The sequence below is a fragment of the Gadus chalcogrammus genome, chromosome 9, assembly GCF_026213295.1.
Source record: "Gadus chalcogrammus isolate NIFS_2021 chromosome 9, NIFS_Gcha_1.0, whole genome shotgun sequence".
NCBI lineage: Eukaryota > Metazoa > Chordata > Actinopteri > Gadiformes > Gadidae > Gadus > Gadus chalcogrammus.
In genome coordinates this window covers 18,502,561-18,520,434 of record NC_079420.1, presented here as the reverse complement: position 1 = coordinate 18,520,434, position 17,874 = coordinate 18,502,561, and the positions used below count along the sequence as shown (strand labels likewise).

At 46.2% G+C, this 17,874-nt stretch overlaps 2 protein-coding genes across 7 annotated transcripts in view; both read right to left on the bottom strand.

Annotated features, from left to right (window-relative positions):
* LOC130389223 (A-kinase anchor protein 13-like) overlaps positions 1-8,371 on the bottom strand; it is a 54,988-nt gene extending 46,617 nt beyond the window's left edge. For all 5 annotated transcript variants that reach the window (XM_056598903.1, XM_056598900.1, XM_056598902.1 and 2 more), the window contains exons 1-3: positions 7,734-8,371; positions 3,895-7,446; positions 959-1,023 (exon numbers count right to left, since the gene is read on the bottom strand). In XM_056598903.1, coding sequence (XP_056454878.1) covers positions 959-1,023; positions 3,895-7,446; positions 7,734-8,286 — 4,170 coding nt within the window. In that variant the 5' untranslated portion in view covers positions 8,287-8,371. The remainder of the gene's footprint in view (positions 1-958; positions 1,024-3,894; positions 7,447-7,733) is intronic.
* The window catches only part of si:dkey-172h23.2 (uncharacterized protein LOC393772 homolog), a 29,183-nt gene continuing 19,593 nt past the window's right edge, over positions 8,285-17,874 (bottom strand). For both annotated transcript variants that reach the window (XM_056598906.1, XM_056598907.1), the window contains exons 7-9: positions 15,533-15,731; positions 10,004-10,244; positions 8,285-8,467 (exon numbers count right to left, since the gene is read on the bottom strand). In XM_056598906.1, coding sequence (XP_056454881.1) covers positions 8,378-8,467; positions 10,004-10,244; positions 15,533-15,731 — 530 coding nt within the window. In that variant the 3' untranslated portion in view covers positions 8,285-8,377. The remainder of the gene's footprint in view (positions 8,468-10,003; positions 10,245-15,532; positions 15,732-17,874) is intronic.

Genomic DNA, 17,874 nt, shown 5'->3' with positions numbered 1-17,874 from the left:
TCTGCTGGGAGTCAAATACCCTAATCTATTCACTTCACCATCTTTCTCTTCTAAACCTCCCAGACATTTAGCATGATATCCTTCAGCAAAAAGAGTCGCATCACACGCACGCACGCACGCACGCACGCACGCACGCACGCACGCACGCACGCACACACACACACACACACACACACACACACACACACACACACACACACACACACACACACACACACACACACACACACACACACACACACACACACACACACACACACACACACGGGGGTCCAGAGATTCCCATAATTTATTCGATGACCCCAGACTGCAGAGCGTCTTGACAAGTGCGTCATTCAGGGCCCCTAAAGAGCGTTTTGCACAGGGCCTCATCGGTGGACCCGATCATGTGCCTCCAGCCTACGGCCGGGCTTGGCCTGAACCAAGCTGCACCAGGATTTAACTGATGTTGTCTGATTTGCCAGCAATCGCAAAGATAATCCCATGAAAGACACATGTGCACACTAACACACAGGTGCTTTCAGGCCATCCTCTGATTAATACAAGCCTAAGCCTTTGATAGTTGTCTGTACTTTAATGTTTGATAACTGCAACTTTATTAACGACAAAGATGATCATTTTCCACTACAGAATCCACTACTTTGCTATACAAATTGTTAGTAAGTTCACACACACACACACACACACACACACACACACACACACACACACACACACACACACACACACACACACACACACACACACACACACACACACACACACACACACACACACACACACAGGTCAGTATGGGTTATTTTTAAAAACCCTTTAAAGAAATAAAGGGAATGATGGATGAGTTTGAACGCAACCTGAGGCACAACCTTAGGTCCCCGGGCTGGGCTCGAAAGAAACGGCCCACATTAATCAGAATCGGTGTACCACAGGGCAGTCAGGGCTCCCAGAATGAACTCACCTCAGGATGGAGGGCGCCCTCTGAGATCGTCTCGGGGGGCTGTTCTTCCTGCAAGGCTTCCCTCACTGAAGGAAAGATAGAGATCAAAGTTAAAATAAATAAGAACATATTTATAGATAAAGCGAATGGCATTTTTTATTTCATTTTCAGAACCAAAATCAAAATGGCAACACTTTGGAAACATATTTTGACCTCCATAGCCTTTTTTCTGAATTTTGTCAGGTTCCCACGGGTTCCTCACCCGAAGAGATGAGACAGGAGGCTTGTGGTTGTATGACGGAACCAACCCTAAACCTCTGAATAGAGAAAACTTCTATGCGAGTTTATCAAAGTAATGTTTTCAAAATGAAAACCTCCAGGATGTTCATCATCAGCCTAATCTACGATGACAAAATAACTTCATCAAAACAACCTCGAACCAATAAAAGACCAATATATCCACTAACCTCATTTAAAACGTTTATAAAGAAAATAGGAGATCAGATACCAGGATAACATCCTGAAACTATTCACGAAAAGAATGTCCTGTGCCCATTATCGATTTCAAAATCAAAAGACATCTTTTCTTCCCCTGTGAGAAAAGGGAAAAAACTCTGCAAACAGCTGCCTTCAAGTGCACACACACAGACACACACAGTATATGTGCTGATATGTCATTCCATAAAGTTAAGCCTACACCATGTGCTCTCCCTGTATGCATCACAGGCGGACATGAGCCCCTTTCACACATGCATGCACATGCATGTCTTTCGCTGCAATGTTCAGGAACCATTCCTGCATGGGGTCATGTGTGACCGGGAGAAGAGGTCGATAGGGTTGATATTCCGCTAAATCTGCACTGCCAATTCCCCGCTTAAGATTTAGTATGGACATTTCCGAAAAACTGCCGGTACGGCAGTGTTGTGAATGAAAGCAGTAACATCGCTGTGAGGGGCAGGTGAAGGAATACATTAGTCTGACGAACCAATCACAAGACTCCGTTGATTATGTATTATAATCTGCTGCTTCTTATCTAAATGTGCCACTGCTTCTTGGGTGATTGGATTAATGTTATCCCGATTATTAATACATTATCTTTTTTCATGAATGGCTTGAAACTTTACAGATGCCAAAATAAGGGAGCTACTCTCAGTCACGAGTTTTATGGCGGCGGCAGGCATTGATAAGTGTTGCATTTCCACCCTCTGCTGGACTTTCCGTTCGCCAGTCTATGCAGGCATTGCTATGCCTTGGCTGAAAGGGCGCAAGGCAGAAAAGATCCAGAACGTAACTGAATGGTTATCCCAGTAATGTACCGGGAACTATGTGGGAAAGAGGCTAAAACTGACACACTAAAATCTTGCAAGGAGAATATTTAGTATGCTAGCATTTATATATATATTTATTATATATATTGTACCGTATATATAATTTTGCGATGAATATGAAAATATGCTACCAACTGTTCAATCAGCCTCTTTGCGCATGAAACATAGGAATTGTATAATTAGCCTACTTGTTTTCTGAGGAGATAAGATAAAAGGGGCATTACAGCTGTGACTCAACCAGCCGACAAAGCAGGTCAAGGTGCCAACTACTAGCCCGTTTCCTAAGGAAACAGACCCTCCCACACTTATCCCTCATGACATTTCTCCTTGTGATATTAATTTCTGGTCTGTGTTTTGAGTCATACAGACATTGTTTGAAGTTGTTTATCAGGAACTTCTGTTGCACACAGAACAAACAGCTAAGCAGCTTCCTGCTACAAAACTTTGAAATGAAGCTAGCACAAAGCTGAGCAAACATTCATTACTGAGCCCACACAAGTGGCCGTTTTATCATTCTAGAAGACCATCCCTGGATAATATTTAACATGAGAGATGATTCAGAAAAAAATGCTACCATTGCAATGAAGTCATCTTTTATAAATAAACCAAAAGTGAAGAACCCTGAACATCACACAAACTGGCACACTCAAATACTCCCACACTGATTACATATTGAGAAAAAAATAAGATTAGCTTATTCATTGACTTTCTATCAGACAGTCACACACTCTGATACTCACAATGGGCACTTCTCAGCCGGACTCTACTTTTGCCATCGACTGTAGAGGTCAGATGACCTCATCAGGTTGCTTAGATACCACACTCCCACACAAACAGGGGAGCTGGGGAAACTGACTGACAGACACACACAGCCCTTCCCAGTTGTTTCCACAATATTCCATCCCCCACAGCTTCCCTATACGCATTCTACCACAGACCCCTCAAGGCAGCTGGGACTACACCAAAGACACACGCCCCTGTCCTCTGAACCTCAGAGAGGGGACGTACTGTAAATTCAAAGAGCGAGAAATTTTATACAGACAAACTTTACCGTGCATACCCATTTTATAGCTGATCTACGCTTAAAGCATTATAAATATGACCTTTATATAAATGAAAATATTACTTTGGAGAAAGAGAAAAAACTAAAGGAGAGTCAAAGACAAGAAAGGAAGAATGCAAAGCTTGCCTACGGTTTGAACCCTCAACTACTCAAGGTAATCAAGGGTCTCAATACTTAAAGGTAATATGTGTAAGAATCAGAATTCCTTCTTAATACTGGCAACTTTGGCCGGTTAGTGAACCGCAATTATGCTCAAGCTCGTGCATTCAGTGCACTTAGGTGTGAGCTCCATGGGTTGAGACAATAACAAGCATAAACTAAGTTTAATTATGCTCAAAAATAAACATTTTACAAATGACATAGTTGTGAAAGAAGAGACATTTTTGCAATTACCAATGCTTAGACTTCAACAATGACCTGCCAAGCTGAACCATGCAACCGAGATTGTGGGGGAAGAAAATTAGACCCTGCTCATATATTGGCAATTTCAAGCAATTTATGCACGCACAAATCCTACGTGTAACCCCTTAAGACAACGATCTGAAGAAAAAAAAATAGTAATTTACCTTGAGTTCTGGAGGCGTCTGGAGTTGTGACCATAATCCTCTGTGTCTCCTCCCCGTCACTTGTTCTTTCCTGGTCCTTGCATCCATCGACTGTATCCAAATAACCCACGTGCCCCCCCTGGTCTTGGAACATACCATCTCCATCATACATAACAGCACTGTGATCCCCTGGATGCTGGAGGCTGCTACTTTGAAACTCCATAGGGGTGGTCAAAACAAACATATCTGCCAATGGTTGGGTCGTACCATCGTCAGGAGTCACAGGGCTGGTGGATTCCTTCGACAGGGGGCTTAAGTGGGCCGTACCAGAGCAGGTACCAGAAAGTGAGTGGTCCGGATTGACAGGGAGAATCACTTCGCAAGCGGGCATAGAATATTCCTCGTCGTCAGAGGAAACAGCACCCATGTACGAGTTCTTGCTCTGGATTTCAGAGGGTGGAACACCGCTGCTACACACTTCAGACTCCAAAGGCAACCTTTGACCCCCAGCTGAACCATCTTGGTGGATCTCGCCTTCACCCTCCTCACACACAAACACTACAGTGCCTTCCTGGCCTGTCACACAGGCCTCACTAGCAGGCTCAATGGCAGCCACAGCTTTCGATGTTCCTTGTGATTTACCGGCTTCACCAGACTCATTTACTAGAACGTGTGCAACCAGGGGGGTTTTGGCACCGTGCCCTGGGTTCAGCCTGATACCCAACAGCTCTTCAGACAAGAAGCAATCGAGTTCTCCGGGTGAGTCATCAGCACACTCTTTGAGTCCGGGATTTTCGGTGGCGTTTGAGTCAAACCAGTCCAATTGCTTGCCGTTGCCCTGCCCTGTGTCAATGACAGGGCAAGGCACTTGATTGTCCTGACAGAGCTGGCCTTCAGTCAGAGCATTGATTGGGCTAGCAGGCTGGGCTGCAAGTGCTTCATTCAAATCTCTGTACGTTTTTGTGTCAGCCTCTGCTAGGCTAGATGCTTTTATAGTCAGATCGTGACTTAAATCCAAGCAGAAGTTTTGTATGGATATGGCTTCTGATATAACTAGTTCTGTGTTTATGATGTTTGCCTCTGGGGACTCCTCAAGAATGACACCTGCTTCTGGAACTGACTGGTTACTCATTAAAATGCGTTCCACGTCTTGTGGCTCTGCTACTTTTTTCTCTTGATATTCTTCATCGGCTGATACTTTTTCATCCGATGGACAATAATCGTCCGTATCAGACAGTTCATGACAAGCATGGCTTTTGCTGGTCGTTGGCGTGGAGGCTAGCTCTGCTTGTAAATCGTTTGTGAGCTGGCTAACACACACCGACACTTGAACTGTGGTGTCGAGGGGCAGCTTGTGTTCACTGCTGAGCACCGATGAGGCCTGAATAGGAGTCTGGCCTGTTTGAGATGACTCTTTGGACCATTCTGCCTCTGTTAGTTTGCTCAGCTCTATTTTAGCAAGCGCCGATGCTATGGCCACGCTAACAACAGCAACCGCTGTCGCTGCTAGCTCCTCATTGTAGCGAAGATTATCCTCTCCATCCATGCACCTATTCTCTGCCTCCCTGCTGTTCTCATTCTCAACATTGTCATGCACTTCAGCACTGCTCTCGATCACCTCTTCCCCTTTTCTTTCTTCTTTGTTCCACATACAGCTCTTTGCACTGGCGGCCACAACTACCTCGTCGCTGTGCCGCTCCATAATACAAGCCTCTCGCATTTCCTCACGGCCCCCCCTCACCTCGCTTCCCTTTACCTTGCTCGGTTTGTCCTCGCTTGGCCCATCTTGGGGCGGCCCAACGTGTCCAAAACAATGCCCCAAATCAGCCGTTACAGTTCCGTCTGCAGTTCCTTCCTGTGTTTTAAGTGAGGAAACATCCGCTGCCCCCTCCTCCCCTTGTTGTGGCGGTTCCACAGGGGGGGCTCCTTCGTGTTGTATGGCTGCCATGCATGTGCTTGTCTCTGTGGTCTCTGAGTCCAAAAGCCTTTCAACCTCAGTGGGGTTCGCAGGTTCGATCGTCGTCACACATTGAGGAAGTTGACCAACGGATCGATCCACAGAGTTGGGTTTAATTTCAAGAGCCTCCACATTTGAACAGTTGTTGAGTTCCATCGCTGCGGCAGGCTCTGCGTTTTGCTCAGACAATAGCACAGCGTCAAAGGCTCCTTTTGTTTCTGTGGTGTCTGAATGTCCATAATCAAGTTCGGTTGGAACTACATCATCGACATCTACATCCAAATCACTTACTGTTGCTTCAATTTTTTCAGCTTGGCTTTTAAATTCCACAGGTTGGACAGAAATGTCCCACTCCACTGGCTCTGTAAAATACGGTAATTCAGGAAGGTCTGGTCTCTCCATATGTACAATTGTCCGAACTTCCTTTGATCCACTGTCGCTCCGAGCGAGGCTAGGTCCAGGACTATGAGAGTCGGTATCTGATAGGGCAACAATGGGTTTGCTACAGTCCATGCTCTTATCCCCCGTCTGGCTGGGCAGGCGCATGGTGCCAGCGTCCACTTCCTCCCTCAGGACTGACTCACTGGGGCAGGGAGGCTGGGAGGCAGCCCTTCCTGCCACAGCCTGGGCTACTGGCCGCGTCTCTGTGGCTACAAGTCTCTCGGCACTGGGCGGATCACCCCCAAGAGCCGCTCCACTACCCTGTGCCTTTGGGTCTCGCTCCCGGTCTGGTGGTGCCCGTATCTCCGCCTGCGTTTCGGCCGTCGGGCTGTGGCTCTGCGACAGTGCTCCTGCCTCGGCCAGCGTATCCATCAGGACGTGGGACTCTGTGCTAGAGCTGGAGCTAAGTTTGGCTTCGGCCGCACCCCTCCGGCCCCTCTTTCGCCTCCTTTTCTTCCTGCCCTTGTCTGCCGTCTCTTCGGCTCCCTCCTCCTCCCGCTCGATGCTCTCCTCGCTGTTGGCCCTCCGCCTGTCGTCACCGCCGTGCGCTCCTCCGTCTGCCCCTCGCTCCTTCCTCCCCACCTCCCCGTCCCCTCTTCCTCCCTGGTCCCGCTGTTTTCCGGAGGCTTCCTGTCTTTGTGCGCCAGGAACATGTGACTGCGCTGGCTTTGCTCCAGGATCTCCAACCTGACTCAGGGCTGACACAGACACTTGAAAACAAGGGTCATGTTCCAGTGAGTCCCCGGCACTACAGACCACAGAGGCTCGGGGCTGACTTAAGGCGCTCTCCTTTTGCTCTGATTCTTCTAGGTGTCCATGGACTGATGCGAGTGACGCGAGGGTCCGATTCTCGGCCATGTTCTCCCCATACCAAGTAGTATGGGCAAGGGCTTCTTTCCCATGAGAGGGCAGCGCAGCCCCCTCGGTTGGTGAGCGCGCCGGGCTTTCGTCCTGGTACCAGACCGTGTTGGCGGGCGTTTCCGGACCCTGTTCGGTGGACCAGCCCATGGCCGCAGTCCAGCCCCCGTCGCGCCACAGCATTCGGCGGGGTAAGGGCCCGGGCGAATCAGGGCCGTCCCTCTGACCGAGGCCAGGGCTCTGGTCCACCGGGTCGGTCCCGGTAGGTTCCCCTGGGTTATCCTCCGAGTTCAGCGATTGCCCTTGGCCCATGCTCCCTGATGGGACAAAAACAAGTGTCATTAGGTTGGACTTTAAGTTCATAGACAAAAAAAAGGAAGATGGGGTCAAGGTATACTGAACAATAAGTATCGGGTGACTCTGGATGGTTAGCTTAGCTATATTGTGGCGACTGCTGTTAAATTATCTAAGCAAAGAAAGTTTGCCAGATAATATAGACACAAAGTATTTGCAAATACAGCATTTGTGAAGTAAACCTTGCAATCCATCAATATATTAAATAACAAAATAAAAGATTTTCAACCACCAGCTGACAATGGTCTACCTTTTCTTGCCGGGTTGCCTTCAGAGGGTAGGTTCCATTTAGCCGTGGCACATATGTTGCTTGTCCGATGATTCTGGTTTGTCTGCTTTGCTGACAAGTCTTCTCTCTTCGTCGCTCTAGCAGAAGTCTCGAGGCAAAGTTCCGAGTTCCCGTCTTCCTGTTTTTCTGCTACGCTGGTAGTCACGACAACCTGCCCTGCATCGCACACAGTCCCAGACAGAGGCACTATGGGAAATGGAGTCCTCGCTGGTTCTGAGGAACTTGTGGATTTCCCCTCTCCAAAGAGTTCTTTGGGCAAAACGATGTTCAACTCAGAGTTACTTCCCGTTGTCTCTGAAGGGTTGTTTATAGCTTTCTCTGGAGTCCGTGTGGCACTTTTGTCATTTCCTCTACTTTTTGATGTCCTTTTTCTGTTTTTTCTGCTGCGGGTCGGTTGGCGTCCGACCACAGGACTGGCCCCGCCTGCTGCCTTCTCTTCCTGATTAGGACGGGGACTTTCGGTGTTGCAAGGAGCAATGTCTGCAACAGTGAAACCACAATCGCTTGCCTGCATTTCTGTTGCTTTGCAGCACTTTTCCGGGGCTTCTACAGCCGGCTGTGCAGGCTCCTGTCTCTCTGATTGGCCATTGGATTTAGGACACGCCCTACCAGCAGGGCTGCATAGTCCATGACCAAAGGGGAGATGGGTTGAACCAGGTAATCGGGGAACTGGAATCACAGAAATCCAATTTTCCCTGAAATAAAAAAATGAATACAAATAAATAAATAAATGAAAATAAAAGTTAATTTTGCTGGTGGATACTTGGTGTTTTTCATGTATTTTTATTAGAACTTGTCCCCTACTCTATAAAGCAAGTAAAAAAAAAGTATAGTATTCACAGAAAGAAAGGCAGACAGACAGACATACACACCAACACTCTGCAGATGATTGATAGTCAAACTACTGAATGAAGGGGCTGATCTACAAATAGGTTAACCTAGGGGCATTACTCTCGACCAATGCATCGATAGTTTTGTCCTACCCTTTAGTCCTACATGTTGTGATACACCCACCAAGTGCATGTCGTCACAATTGGCTCATGGATATGTATTTCAAAAGGACAGTACATTGCCAATAGGCATTATTTTGAGAAAGCTACAGTGAAACCTGGGGAGAAGAAGTGAGAGTATAGCTAACCAGCTGCTCAAGTGTGCAAACCAGTTTAGCCTCACTGCTTCATTGACTAACAGGCATGCATTAAGACAGAACTACCCATGCAGGTCACAAGGAAACAAACCTCAAATACCTAATTAATCATCACTAATCGTGAAATGGGTCATCACATTTCTGACACATACGACCAGGCCTATAAATCATATTGAAATTTTAGGCAAAGCGCAACCCTGTAATGCCTCGGCTCTTGTGACACTACACATTGACCGGTAATAACACCAGGGCAACATGGGCCGCATTGCCTTGACATTCAATCAAAGCAATAAAGCCTTATGAGCAACACTTAACCTCGGTAGACCACCGTTGACAATCAGATTATTTGTTTATTTATTATCATCAAACATGTCAAGTCATCTACCTGGTAAGCTATCTATCTGCTGAGATTTGGTAGCTGCTATTAACATAATTTCTTCATTTTTTCATAAGCTTCACCTGCATTTCAGTTGTATATCAATAGAAATCACATTATATTATATTGAGTAGCAAGTGTCGTTTAGGATAAGTATCACATGATTAGCATCAATATTAAACCGGAGACCTAACAGTATGCCATTGAGTTAACAGGGCCTGTCTATAGGTAAACAGCTGCATGTCAAAAATGTTGACCATCCAAGTAGAGTGCAAAGATTCTAGGTAGCGGAGTGTTCAGTAATGTCTATTGATCACATAAAAATAATCAATGTTATTGAGTGTCTACTGCCCGTTTAGCAATACTTTAACTCAATTGATACTCCACCATGGACTATCTATCCGGAAGTATGTCAGCGTTAACACTCATTCTAGTCTAGTCGTTCATTATACGGCACCACATGATTAAGGATGCATAAAAATTAAATATACATTTTAAAAAGAGAAATAAAATGAAAACTACTAACACACCTTACACTGTGCAACACTAAAATGTATATAAAAGGAGATATTAAAATAATTTAATCGGTGCTTTTTCAGCCATTAACAGTATTGCATTTTCACAGTACAAACAAAAGTACAGTGCGCATTTATAAGAGATGCTGCATGGAACACAAGCGGGAAGGTAGCGGCTGTGTCTGGCACTCACCTTCTGCTCTCTGTGTATCTGGACCAGTCTCCTCAGCTCTTCCACCTCGCCCTTCAGCAAACGGCTTTCCCTCCTCTGCCCGTCTCCCCTCTCTACCTCCTCGCTCTCCTTCACCTGGCGAGCAGGGAGCGTAAGGGTGTGGGTGCCCAGGCCCGGGTGACACTGCAGCGCTCCGCCCTCTGGGTAAACCTGGAGCCAGCCCTCGGAGCCCTCCTGAATGTCTTCTGCCGACGTCTCGCACCTACGAACGCCAAATGAAGAAGGAGGAGGAGGCAGATCAGTGGAGGGCTCTGGGGGGGGGGGGGGGGATTAGGTGTGAATGACAACATTCACACCAAACTTAGAGCTTGCATGCACACATATCAGCACTTTGTGCATTTTGTGCACTTTGGTGGTTTCCTCTTGCTCCCTCTCTTCTCACACCATTATATTTACGTCATAATATTCATTGGGGGAATATCAACCCATCAATCGTCAACCCACGCGAAAAAAAAGATAACACGTAGGCCGCAGCAGACTCTTGCAGGACGAAACCACACGGCAACACGGTAATCCTGAGCTGCGCACACACACACACACACACACACACACACACACACAGGTTGCATGATATCCAGTGAGTCACACCACGGCCGCTCCCTCCTCAATCTGCTCCCACCCTGAGCTAGGATCAACAGAGCCGTCCATCAACATCAACTGACAACACACTTGGGCCTGCAGGCAGCCAATCAGAGCACAGCCTTTTAGCACGTGTTGCTTTGCATTCGGTGGCGGCCTCCAAGTGGGAAACTGTAGCTAGTCACAATCCGGTTGTGAGACATGAATTCATCCGATGTCCTTATGTCACAAAATGTGGTTTTGTCTGAAACAGGTCTAACCTCATGTAACTATTGACTTAAGTCTGCAGTTTGGTTTGCCAGGATTGCAAACTCTGGGAAATAGGGTAAAATCAACACACCAAATGTCATGAATAAAGAATGGCCTGACATGGGGCCTTCTACTGCCGTGTGTCGTTAAACCGCATGAGAAGGCATGCACAGACGCACACGGTAATGGGGCAGAACCTGAACGGATTCAATATTTCATTTAATATTTCCGTGATAGCTTCTATTTGGAAACAACCAAGAACTATATTATCAGAGGATTGGAATGCAGCAGATAGAAACAGCAGCGCACACACACAGGAGGTGCAGAATGGAAAATAATGAAGTGATGGCCGGGTACTGGCTGTGCTTTCCTGTACTGCTCTGGCTGTTTTGACAGCGTTGAAGGGCTACAAGTGCAAAGCCACACCGGTAGAGCTGCATCGGGTAAGTGAGGTAATGGGAAGTAGGGGGAGAGAGAGGGGGAGAGCGAGAGAGAGAGAGAGAGAGAGAGAGAGGGAGAGAGGGAGGAAGACAGATAGGGAGCGAATGAGCGAGCGAGCCACTGTGTGTGGTCTGTTCAGAAAAAAACAAAATGGTACTTGGGATCCTATTTTGGGATCTCCCAATGAATCACACCCGCAGACATCCTTGTCTTTCTTTGTGTGTCTGTCACTCTGCTTGTTGCCAGATAAGCTCTCTCCCCCCCCCCCCCCACCCTCTCATATAAACAGCTGCAATTAAATAGCATCTTTGGGCCACGGATCGTTCAGGGTACTTCTCCACACTGTGTGCTGTGAAGGGGAAGCCGGCGTGCTGCTCCAAGCCGTTACAGAACCCTTACAATCCACCTGCTATGTTCCCTCGCAGCGTTCCTTGACTCAGCATAAAGCCACCAGCAGTGGACAGAATTCACACTGGGCAGAGACCACGGGACTATGAGGGGAAGTGGGTTTGACCGAATGGTGGAGGAAGGGAAGAGGAGTGGTAGAATGTAAATGGAGAGAAAAGAGACAGAGAGAGAGAGAGAGAGAGAGAATACACAAAGGAAAACAGGGCCAGCAGTTGTAGGCTGCTTGGACTACATAATCCCTAGTGTATCTGGAGTTGACTCACTGCTTCTACTACTGGATTAGTGGAGGTGGTGAGACGCAGGCACGCACATCACCACAAAGTTGTAGTCATTCCTCTGGTCTAGTGTCATGGAAGGGTGCTCCCTTGGTGAATTACAATGGAGGACTGTTGGGTGTGAACCCTAAAGTCTAAATATCTTTCTATATTATATCTATCTATCTATCTATATCTCTATACACAAAATTTGCACTGAAAGGTTTCCTTGTGGAGACTGAACAGGTCAAAGGATAATCTAGATGCAGTGAATGACTTAAAGCAAGCCCGATGTGGTTCCAGCCTAGTCTGCTACAAGCACGAAGCCATCGATGCCATTGCTTATTAAAACACATGACCAAAAATCTCTGCATCAGTGTCCGGTCCCCTGCGCCTGCCCCACAAGCCTCAGTGTTGTTCTTCTCCTCCAACACTCTCCCCCAAGGTCTCGTGGTGGTATATTGACAGATATATTGATATTTCAGCGGTACAATGCGCTGTCAGAGGGTGTCGTTACATGGAACCTCATCTGGGCTCCCTCTGAGGGGGCCTTGGCGGACGCCTCATTAAGATAACAGTGGCCTCCTTGTGTCGACAGCACGTGCACGTACTTCAAAACGACTTCAAAACTAAAAGCGGTTGACAACGTGTAATTTGGTGTGGCAGGGTAATCACTAGGATGAGACTCTCTGGCAGAAGAATGGCGTCTTTGTAGGTAACAAAAATATTGGATGGTATGATAGTGTTAATGTGTAAATGTGTGGGAAAGGTAACTCAAAATCAGTCAGACGAGGATCTCTGAGATGCTCCATGTTAAAGGTAGATTCATCCTGTCACAGATGCGGTTTGTTATTATTAGTCTGTTATAAGATGCGGTCCGTTATCGGTTCTGACTGCCTGATCGTCCAGAGATTGGGAAGTTCAAACCGATGATTTGAACTTCTCCAACAGAGAGTGGAGGGAGGGTAAACAGGTTATCTTAAGAGGTTCTTGAAGAGGTTGGTGTAGCCATTGGAACGCTGGGAAGAGGTTCAATGCATATTGGATGTTGTAGACGTCTGGGGTGATGGAGGTAATATGATGGTTGTTTTTTGTCCAGCCCAGCATTAATTAATCAGGATATTTTCTGGAATTTAACACTCACTGACAAACAAATGGCACTATAAACATTCTATCCATTTCTGCTGGGCATTTGCGATTTTGTTTCAAAAGCAACACTGAACACGCACATTCACGGAAGATATCAACTGCAGCAGTAATTCAAATGCCCAAGACTGAATAGTAGTCAATAAACAGTAGGCTTGCAAAAATTCCGGGAATTTTCAAAGTTGGAAAGGGAAACTTTCCATGGGAATTAACAGGAATTTATGGGAATTAACGGAAATGTATGGGAATAAACAGGAATTTCCAAAATTGAAGGTTGGCTCTTAACAGGGGACTTAAATAAAGTTGGGCAAAATATGTTTTAGCATTATCGATTCTTGACTAACACAATCAGATTTCATGCAAGTAAACTTGAATATCTTTGCTATTCCTCAATCACGCTAGCACCCTGCTTAATGCAGGGCTATTGAGACCACGCCCCCTACATGCACGGTGCCTCCTCCATCACACGTCGTGCACTGATGACTTCTAGAACCCTGGACCACACCTTTGAGCCCAGAGCATATTCAACTCAAAATTCATGTTTTCGTTCTTCAATGAAAGAATAAAATAATTAGAACTTGTTAAAGTTCTACTTACAAATAAATCTATGTTTATGTTTTCAAGTTTTTATAGTGTTATTTTGCAGGGTGTGTCTGTCTTGGATATGATACAGATCGATTAAATGACCCTAAATTCCTAGTTAATTCCCATCGTTTTCAGATTTTATGTTTCCAAAATTCCCAAGCTTAACTTCCCATGGTAATTTACCGGAAAGTGCCACCCCTTTGCAACCCTAATAAACAGCCATACCCGGACAAATAAAAGCTTCAGTTGAAGGAGATGAGAAAAGAGACAAATTGACTGTTCATAAATCAGATATTTTCCCATGACATGTCAGACACAGCAATCCATCTTGGTGGCTGAAAAGAAAGGATCCAGTCACTGAAATAACATGAGACACACGTCTTTGCACATGGATTAACAAAATAGCAGTCGGGCTGCTTTGCAGGAGTAAAGCCTAAAGCCCAAATCACACGGCCATGTCGGGACGGATACAAAATTATGTTTTGGGATTTCCACGTCCAAGACAGACCAGGTCCAATAGGAAGTGAGCCAAAAATATATTATCCCGCTACATTACTGCATCATGTGCTCTGCTCGTAAAACAAAAAAACGAATTATATTCTTATTAATCTTTTGGGCAGCGCTACAAATATAAACCAAATGTGTGCTCTGTGTGCTCAGGGCTTCAATGGAAGTGGGGCTTCATTTGGTTGCTGAAATTAGGCGACACTTTGGGCACTCGAACAGCGCCGTAGTGTCCGTACAGGTGATCAAGGCAATTGCCCTAGAGCTCCACTTTGGCAAGGTCTGCAAAACGTGGGCCAATCAGGGGACTGCTATTAAAAAGGTTAATGTGATCCCTCTGCACCTCCCTCCAGCGTCTCCCGCCCGCAGCTCTCATGAGCTACTCAATGATAGCAGGCTGGAGCCAGTCCCGGTGCGTCCACAGAGGTGCACCAGGCCACACTTTGGCAAGGGCTGGCAAAATGTGCGGCAATCTGGGGAAGAGGGCTTCAAAAATAAATGTGACAGTCACATTCTTCAAGAATGCATGGCACAGGTAATGGACCTGACACACGGCAGAGACGTTGATAGGCAAGAACCTTTGGCAGAGTTGACAGCTTTGAGTAGACATCTAGCAGCTGAAATAAACCACTCGACGTGCACGGGATCAGCTGTGATAATGGGATGGGGATCAGTTTTTCCCAATGCTTTCACAACATTATTAGTGCTTCTCACATTCCCCCGTTTCAGTAGCTTCAGGGGAACACACTTTTTTAAGGGGAAAAGCAATAAAAAAAATGCCATACGCAGTACAATAAATACCGATCTTTCTGCAAGATACAGTCGTCAAATTCAAAATAGTGTGATAAAAATGCATCTCAGTCAAGGTGTTTATTGCATACCCACGTATACGAGAACCACTCCTTTACACAGGGGCTGACAATTGTCACAGACACTGAAACATGTAAAAGCACTCCATCACTAGGTATCTAACACAGGCTCTCTAATTGGAACCCGTTGAAGATGTGTGGAAAACAACAACAAGTCTGTTTTTAGTTTGGTTTCTTTGCCTTAACGCCAATTCACAGTTACACCCGCTACCGTATTCTACTCAAAATAAGACTCACTCTTCCTCGGGACAAGGTTAAAGTTCGCTCTGGAACATTTTCAAAGCTACACATTTTCATTATCTTTCACCCAAACCACCACCAACAAGACACACGCGCGCGTGCGCGCCCGCGTGCGCGCGCGCATGCGCGCGCGCATGCGCGCGCGAGCGAGCGAGCGAGAGAGCGAGAGCGAGAGCGAGAGAGAGAGAGAGAGAGACTCTCGCCAGAGTACTGACCGTGTGAAGAGCTCGGCCAGCTGCTGGTGTCCTTTCCTCCGGGCCAGGCTGGCGGGGGTGTCTCCCTGGGCGTCCCGCTGCCTCAGCGACTCTCTAGCCGCCGGCTGCCGGAGCAGGAACAACGCCACCCTCCTCAGGCCACGGCTGGCCGCAAAGTGGAGCAAGGCTGACCACCGACGGCCCCCCCACTGGGAGACATCTGGACGGGGGGGAGGGAGAGGGGGAGGAGAGGGGGAGGGAGCAGAACGGGGGAGTCATGAGGGATGTCGTACGAGCCAAAGAGCAAGTGCAGATACAGGACGGCCACAAATCACGAAGGGAGGCTTGGTGTTTTGGGTTCTTTTTTGTGTGCGCACGTCACAGATTTAGTACATAAGTATACAAAAAAAGTGCACAGTTCAGTCTGGAACAGAGGCAGTGTACTACCAGAGGAACGTAGATTAGAGGACCGGTTATCAAGTCAAACAAATGCAACCGCTCATGCAGACAGCTAGGGGACAAAGAACAAGGGAGAGATAAGCATATCTCACCTTTTCTATATGTGCCACAGAGACTTTACCTCTCTCTCCCCCAAGAGGCAGTGTATGAGTGCTTGCTAAGGGATTAAGCCGACAGAGAGTACTTTCTCCCCTCTTCGCGTGTACAAGGCCTAGTCGCCACGGTACTATGGACACTAGGATGGGCAAAATGATTCTTTTCCGGGAACTAGTTCTTTCAGTCATTTCACTATAACGTTCGTTTATTTGATTCGTTCGTTTTGATTCTCTTTGACGTCAGATTACATCTGAAAAAATTAAAATAAACAACTTTTTTTTTATAATTGTCTTGGTCCGGATCGGACCGTCAAGACCGCAGTCCCCGCCTTTGAGATGCCTGCTATATAGTAGTCTAACGTCCCACCAATATTTATACAACTTGCTTACTCTCTTATATTTCAGTCATGGTTTTACATTTATAATTATTTTGACTTTACATTTAATTATTCATGTTCGGCATTACAGACTTGCATGTCATAAATAAAAAATACGAACTGCAGTTTAATTTCTTGTTTGTTCTTTGTTCTTGAATTGACGTAGAATGGAGCAAAGACTCCTGGGATTGGGAAATGCGTTTATCCAATAAACAGATGGAGGTCAAGTCTATTTTCGAAAAAATGTAGGGGGATATATGAGTCGAATGGTATGACCCAAGATACGTCAGAGAGAGAAAGCGCGCATATTCGACGATACCGCCTTGTCATTGGTTTACCCAGGTGCCATTCCAACACCATTGCTACCTCTCATTGGCTGAATCTTTGAGGAAGTTGTAGACTCAATCATATAAGTCGCGGGGAGACGGAGCTCTGTTCGTTTGTATATTTTATTTACGTGACCATATGTTTGGTTGATGTTAAAAAAAAAGAATCAAAGAACCAGTTCTTCTTGTTTTGGGGAACCGGTTCTTGTCGTTCACGTTCGGGATTCGTTCTTTGTAACGAATCAGTCGCGACCGACACATCCCTAATGGACACCGTAGTCGTACCACTGCTCAATCACATAAACGTACATAGAAATGTGTCTGGATGTAGAAAAATCACATGAAGCACACAGTAATAACAGAATGGACTATACTTATGCTTCTTAAATACAGTTTGTCGTGTGCAACGGGAGACACAAAAATAATCCTGAAAGGGGGTTTGTTGCTGGGCAGTGTGTGAAAGAGTTGATCATGATAATCACGTTAGCCCTGTGGTCTGTCATTGTAAGCCACTATCCCATAATGCTAATTATTTACGAGTGTCAAACTAGTCATTTAAGAGGCGGTCACGGCAAGCGAGCGAGAGAGCGATTAAGTCTAGAACAGCCTTCCTCCTCCTTCTCCTCTCGACCCACAACTGAACACATTCAACTGCTCATAGGAGGATGTATATAACACAATGACTTTCAAACCATGAGATCATTGCAAAATGAGCGACATATATCAGATACGGCAGTCACAAAAGGACCAGGTTTTTATGCAATCCTTTCCTTCCTCTTTAAAGGACAAGAGGAAAGGGGCTATAACTGTATCACTGTGTTCGTAACATTTGACAATGCTAACCTTTCTTCTCCCACACACTCTCCAACATCTGGTGTGAGTAGATATGTGCAACCAAAGGGACGAAGAAGAAGTGCAAATTAACCGTCCCATTATGACCATACAGACTTTTACAGATCCTTTCAAACAAGTAGCTTTCTGTGCAGTGACACCTCATCTATTACTGCATAAACGGCTATTCCCTCAAGATACTAATCGTCCTGCCACCAGGGACTTTAAGCTCAACGTTTTTGGAAATTGCACTTCAGTTTCAAATCTTTTCTGGT